This window comes from Haplochromis burtoni, unplaced genomic scaffold, assembly GCF_018398535.1.
Source record: "Haplochromis burtoni strain Fernald_Lab_line unplaced genomic scaffold, NCSU_Asbu1 Contig_910, whole genome shotgun sequence".
NCBI classification, from domain to species: Eukaryota; Metazoa; Chordata; class Actinopteri; order Cichliformes; family Cichlidae; genus Haplochromis; species Haplochromis burtoni.
In genome coordinates, this window is record NW_024583271.1 from 114,290 (window position 1) to 121,715 (window position 7,426).

At 44.2% G+C, this 7,426-nt stretch overlaps 1 protein-coding gene across 1 annotated transcript in view; it reads left to right on the forward strand.

The window, feature by feature from the left end:
- The window catches only part of pdzd2 (PDZ domain containing 2), a gene marked incomplete in the record, with an annotated part of 93,852 nt that extends 86,561 nt beyond the window's left edge, over nt 1–7,291 (forward strand). The window contains 3 exon segments of the mRNA XM_042216063.1: nt 4,410–4,653; nt 4,922–5,056; nt 6,637–7,291. Of these exon segments, the coding sequence (XP_042071997.1) occupies nt 4,410–4,653; nt 4,922–5,056; nt 6,637–6,827 (570 nt within the window).
- Between the last annotated feature and the right edge of the window lie 135 nt (nt 7,292–7,426).

Below are 7,426 nucleotides of genomic sequence, written 5' to 3' on the forward strand. Positions count from 1 at the left end.
GCACAGACCCTGTCCACACAGACCCTGTCCGCACAGACCCTGTCCGCACACACTGCCTCGTCTGCAGATTACAGTCCTTTCTCTGTCCGACATAAAATCAAATCCTTTGAGAATCTGGCTAATGTTGACAAGCCCCTGGTGAAAAGCAGTGATCCTCAGCCGTATGCGCTGGCATATAGAGCCCCGCTGAACCAAAGGATTGCAGGTTATATGGAACTGGTTAATGCTGTTGACTTCCGGACACGGCAAAGGAGTTTTAGCTCTTATGTGGAAAATCTGCTTCCAGCCACATCCTGTTCTCTTCGTCTTCATAAGTCTTCTGAGAATGAAGTTCACAAAGCTCCAGATGGGGCTGCACCACACACTCCTCCAGTGCTGCGCAAGAAACATGGCAGACTTCTCTACAGTAGGTTACGGCAGCTCAGGGCTCTCAGCATGCCTGAGCTGGAAAAACTGTGCAAAGAGGACGCTGCAGGAGGGCGCAGCAATGCAGATAAAACAGACTCTGACACCCAGTCCACTATAGCCCCAGTGACTGACAGCTTTCCAACCTGTGCAACTCCAATGAAAGCAGATTTGAACAGCGTTAACCACAGTGAGGCTGAAGTCACTGAAAAGACTGCTCAGAGGACCCGAGAGACCCATGGCCGGCAGCTCGGCTGGTCCATCAGGTGAGACTTTAAACCAGTCATTGTAAATCACAGCAGCTGCTTTGCTCCAAACATAACTGTGAAATGTGGGTGAAAAAAACACATTAAATGTCCTGATTCGATGGCTTTTTCTCTGCAGTTTAGAGGAGCTGTCGGCTTCACCTGTGAGTCAGTGTAAACTGCAAACACTGCTGTCCTCACTAACAGCGAAAGCTTACATATCAACCCTGCTTCAGCAAACCAAGGTAATGTCTCACTGCAGATACAGAGTCCAGCTGAGTTTGAGTTTTCTTTATTTGTCTCTCTGTGTGTTTTGCAGACTAACAGAAATACTCGTCTTGTTGTCCTGAGTAAAGGAGAAGGTTCAGGACTTGGTTTCAGTATTGCTGGAGGAGTTGACCTCGAGCAAAAGGACATAACTGTAAGTACAAGATGTTGAATCTCTGTTCAGATTCACATCCTTCAGATTTAAACAATAATGAACGGTGACTGTTGCAACAATTTAAAGTACATTTTCTTGCACATTCATTTACTTGCCTTGAATGCCTCACTAAGATATGAAGATTCAGTTAGTCCAGAAAATCTCAAGAAAAGTTTCTTCAAGAGCAAAATGCACCAAACAGTGTGACAAAGCCCACTCTGCTGAGGGAAAGTTCATTAGAGTCACCAGCTACAGAGGTCAAAGGTTACCAGCAGCTCAGATTACAAAACACAAAAAGCCTTTCAAAACTTCAAGCAGCAGACGTTTGAGGACTTACAGGATCTATTAGGACTTACAGAACGTTTGAGGACTTACAGGATCTTTAAGGGCTTACAGGAATTTGAGGACTTACAGGACCTTTGAGGACTTACAGGAGTTTGAGGACTTACAGGATCTTTGTAGGACTTACAGGCCTAGGACTCAGTTTGAGGACTTACAGGACATTTGAGGACTTACAGGACCTTTGAGGACTTACAGGATCTTTTGAGGACTTACAGGACCTTTGAGGACTTACAGGAGTTTGAGGACTACAGACTTTGAGGACTTACAGGACCTTTGAGGACTTACAGGACCTTTGAGGACTTACAGGATCTTTGAGGACTTACAGGACTTTGAGGACTTACAGGTCTTTGAGGACTACAGGACCTTTGAGGACTTACAGGATCTTTGAGGACTTACAGGATTTGAGGACTTACAGGACCTTTGAGGACTTACAGGATCTTTGAGGACTTACAGGACTTTGAGGACTTACAGGACCTTTGAGGACTTACAGGACTTTGAGGACTTACAGGATCTTTGAGGACTTACAGGACTTTGAGGACTTACAGGACCTTTAGGACTTACAGGATCTTTAGGACTTACAGGACCTTTGAGGACTTACAGGCGTTTGAGGACTACAGGACTTGGCTTACAGATTTGAGGACTTACAGGACCTTTGAGGACTACAGGACTTTGAGGACCTCTACAGGACTTTGAGGACTTACAGGCCTGGGTTACTCTTTGAGGACTTACAGGACTTTGAGGACTTACAGGACCTTTGAGGACTTACAGGCTAGACTCAGTCTTGAGGACTTACAGTTGAGACCGGACTTTGAGGACTTACAGGATCTTTGAGGACTTACAGGACCTTTGAGGACTTACAGAGTTTTGAGACTTACAGGACTTTGAGGACTTACAGGACCTTTGAGGACTTACAGGACCTTTGAGGACTTACAGGACTTTGAGGACTTACAGGACCTTTGAGGACTTACAGGACTTGGGCTTAAGGCTTTGAGGACTTACAGGATAGGCACATTTGAGGACTTACAGGTTGAATTACGGTTTGAGGACTTACAGGACCTTTGAGGACTTACAGGATCTTTGAGGACTTACAGGACTTTGAGGACTTACAGGACTTTGAGGACTTACAGGACCTTTGAGGACTTACAGGACCTTTGAGGACTTACAGGATCTTTGAGGACTTACAGGATCTTTGAGGACTTACAGGTCTTTGAGGACTCACAGGACCTTTGAGGACTTACAGGATGCTTTGAGGACTTACAGGACCTTTGAGGACTTACAGGACCTTTGAGGACTTACAGGACTTTGAGGACTTACAGGACTTTGAGGACTTACAGGATCTTTGAGGACTTACAGGATCTTTGAGGACTTACATGATCTTTGAGGACTTACAGGACCTTTGAGGACTTACAGGGATCTTTGAGGACTTACAGGACCTTCTGAGGATCAGAATCAGAATCAGAATCAGAATCAGAATGAATGGGTTTATTGCCAGATGTTGAGGTTTACAACATTAGGAAATTGCTGCGGTGCTTCAGTGCAAACAATAAGAATTAAAGTGCTATGTAGAAAGAAAGATATGTGCATGAGATATACATGAGATATATACATGAGAATAAGAATTATGAGTGCTACGTAGAAAGATATATACATGAGTGCAGGTGGTGATCAGTGCCAAACATGAAATGATGCAGTGACACAGCGTAGGGTCATGTGTTAGTGGCGGGGACAGTCATGTGGTTATTGTTCATGTGTCCAACAGCAGAGGGGAAGAAACTGTTCTTATGGCGAGAGGTTCTGGTGCGAATGGACCGGAGCCTCCTGCCTGAGGGGAGCAGGTCAAACAGACTGTGTCCAGGGTGAGAAGGGTCAGCTGAGATCCGGGCTGCACGCCGCAATGTCCTGGAGGTGTACAGGTCCTGCAGAGATGGGAGTCTGCAGCCAATCACCTTCTCAGCAGAGCGCACAACACGCTGCAGTCTCTGTTTGTCCCTGATAGTGGCTCCAGCGTACCACACGGTGATGGAGGAGGTGAGGATGGACTCGATGATTGCAGTGTAGAACTGCATCATCGTCCGTGTTGGCAGGTTGAATTTCTTCAGCTGCCTCAGGAAGTACATCCTCTGCTGGGCTTATCTTGATACGGAGTACCTTTGAGGCCACTTCAGGTCCTGGTATGGTACGGACGTTACAGGATCTTTGAGGACTTACAGGGTTTTGAGGACTTACAGGAGTTTGAGGACTTACAGGAGTTTGAGGACTTACAGGAGTTTGAGGACTTACAGGACTTTGGACTAATTTTGAGGACTACAGGACCTTTGAGGACTTACAGGGTCTTTGAGGACTTACAGGATCTTTGAGGACTTACAGGACTTTGAGGACTTACAGGACTTTGAGGACTTACAGGCTTTGAGGACTTACAGGATGTTTGAGGACTTACAGGATCTTTGAGGACTTACAGGATCTTTGAGGATCACAGGACCTTTGAGGACTTACAGGAGTCTTTGAGGACTTACAGGATCTTTGAGGACTTACAGGACTTTGAGGACTTACAGGACCTTTGAGGACTTACAGGACCTTTGAGGACTTACAGGACCTTTGAGGACTTACAGGATGTCTTGCTAACATTTTGGTGCCACAGCACAGCTTCAGGTCCAGTGGAGTCTTGATGGCTTAGCCCTGTTTTGGCAGCAAAGGGGGATTGACACAATATTAGGCAGGTGGTCATAATGTTGTGTTTGATCAGTGCACTTAATTAGTTCATGGCAGATGCAGAAAGGACTGGTTAACCTGAGAGCAACAGTGATCGACTGAAGTTAGTCACATATTGCTCAGTGAGTAACTGTCACTGTTGCACCAACTCACCGTGACCTCTCACAGTTTTGTAAAGGCCATGATCCTCCAATAATTCAGGAGACCCATCTGCTTAATGAACACATAATAAATGTATTTAATACATGACTGAATGATATGTATTATTAATATGTTTTTGTCCTCAGGTTCATCGGGTCTTCACGAAAGGTGCAGCTGGTCTTGAAGGTACAATCCAAAGAGATGACAGCATTTTATCCATAAATGGCACCAGTCTGGAGGGTAAAACACACGCAGAGGCTAGATCCTGTCTTCATCAAGCCAAGCAGTCCAACCAGGTCTTAGTGGTCATTCACAGAGACAAAGACAGTGTGCAGTGTATCTCTGACAGACAAGCCTCGGCTACCCAGAAGTCTTTGGAGCGTAGCGGAGGTAGGTTTCCATCTCCAGTGGGTACACAGAGCTTCCTGGAATATTCTCATTGGCTGTAACATCGGTTTTAAATCACTCTGATGCTGACTGACTTAGAGTACTTCTTTCGTCAGAGCATTTGACCCTTTTAAATACAAACATTAACCTTGCAAACAGCTCTGCCCGTGGTGTGGTTTCTGCAATCAGCTGAAGTCCAGCGGTCAGCAGCAGCATCCTCTCTTAGGTTTATATCTAACTTCTGTCCTTCTTGGTGTGGGATGTCTTTCAGCTGTGGATGTCAGTCCAGATGGCGCTGTAACAGTGGAGCTTCATAATACTTCTGTTGGACTGGGCTTCAGTCTGGAGGGGGGCAGGTCTTTGAGCCACGGAGACAGGCCTCTCACTGTCAAACGCATCTTTAAAGGTGACTTTTTCTTCTCAGACAAAATGCACACACACTGTGACGTCACAGTGTGTGTGCCGCTGTTAACAATGAACACAAGGTTTCCATGTGACGTAAACTGTGTCTTTGTAACTGCTGGTGTCACAGACGATAATGTTAACATGAATACTGATTCTTGTTTGTTAAAGATTTTATCACATAAACCTTCGGGCTCAAACATAAACATAATGCTACATAGATAACTAGCTTAGCAAACAAATTCAGTCTGGTGTGAATCACAGGGAACATGACTAAAGTCGTTCCACCTCCTGTGTTTCAGTGTACACTCCTTCCTGGTTTCATTCATGCTTTCTTAAAAAAATCCCAAAACGGTCATTCTCTTATTTTGTAGGTGCATTTGTAATGAACAGCAGGGATCAGGGGATAGGGCACACTCACTGCAATTCTTGGGACTTTAATCATGAAGCTACAGCAGCAGTTCTGTTTGCATTTGCACAAACTTAACGTATATTTTTCCGGGTCTTTAGCCACAGACACAGATACTTTCATCAGTGGGACACAGAGTGGACGCTACCTTTGTTCGTTCATTCAGTAAAAGTTAGTGATTGAAGCCGACTTCAGTGCAGTGTTTGAGCATCAGAAGAGAAAGTAAACACAGCCATCACAGTGAGATCAGTTTATTTTCTTTACCTCTAATTTCTTTAAGAGCTTTAATAGCTGTAGTGCTACTGGGAGAAACACAAAATCTAAGCTGTTTACACTGTGTCTGCCTTAAATCAAACAACGTGACTGTTATAACAGCATTGACATTTCTGTTTGGATGGAAACTTGTTTCCCCCACAGCATTTTCCTCTTGTGGTCAAAATTTGTTGCATAACTTAAAATTTGTGGCACTTAGGTTAGCACGGTTACCTCACAGTAGGAAGGTCCTGAATTCAGTTGTCTGTGTGCACGTTCTCCCCGTGTTTGCCCGGGTTCTCTCTGGCTTCATCCCACAGTCCACAGACATGCAGTCAGTCGGGTTGGGTTAACTGGTGATTCTAGATTGTCCACAGGTGTAACTGTTAGTGTGAATGGTTGTCTGTCTTCCTGTGACAGACTGGTCACCTGTCCAGGGTTTACTCTGCCTCTCGCCCTATGATAGCTGGGATAAGCTCCACCCCCCTGCGACCCTGATAAGGATAAACAGAAGAGGATGAATAGATGGAACGCTGGAAAGTTCAACAAAATCAAACTTTACATTTGTTGAACTTTGACCTCAGTGACCATGACAGCTGCATGCGTGTTTTCTTGGAACGGCCACACTGAAAGTAATGATTGCAGTGTATCCTGTGTGAAAGTACCTTTATTATTTATTTAAACACAAATCTTTGACTTAATTCAAATAATGAGAGTCTGTGAGATATGCATATATTAGAGGAGAAATCAGAGGCTTAAATCTGACAGACACTGACAGGGAAGGTTGGTTATAGCCAGGTGAATGGCCATCTCTCAAATCATAGCTATAATTTGAATATATCTTCAGCGTGTAGATCATAAGTAGACCAGAGTAAAATAAGGAGCTTTATCTGAGTCTGAATTGCTGTTCATGTCTAACACAGGAGGAGCTGCAGAGCTTTCCGGGCTTATCGAGGTTGGCGATGAAGTCCTGTCTATCAATGGCGGTTCTCTGGAGGGACTCATGCACCATGATGCCTGGAAAATGATCAAAGCCACTAATGAAGGGCCTAACCAGCTCCTCATACGCAAGCAGAGCAATGTGATGGTAAAAAACAAGGAAACGGAGTCCTGACAGGCTCTACTGTTCAAGCGGATACGTTTAAAAAAAGCAGTTATACATTTTGATGGTTGGACTTTTTGGTTAGCCTTTTTAAAATATCTTTGTATTTAATAATTGGCTGGACACTATTGTGGTGCATAATACGTAATTATGATTTTTCGAATGAAGAGTTCAGTTTATTTATAATAAATTAACTTTTGAACACTCAGAAATAATACATTTGTAAGGCATTCCTTTTTTAAAATAAAGTTGATATGTTGACAGAAAATTTGCAGGTGACTGTGGCTCTAGCATTCCAGCTTATACATCCACACTATATGCCTCTGTACCTACTCACCTATATGGACATCAAGACGAGGGAGCTCTTTGCCATTAATGGAGGAATTCAGGTATCGGGTATGAAGGTAGCCGATATGGACAATGGCTCCATCCGGTGCTGCAGCCATCTTTCCAGTGCTGGACACAGATATGTATATATATACGTACATGTATATCGTTAGCTTCATAGCATAAGTGCCTAAGTCATTTTTTGGTCAAATTGAGATTTTTGCCTAACTTTACTCCCCTACCACTGCTGCATCATCCTGTCCGTCTGCCTACTGTCTCTCTCT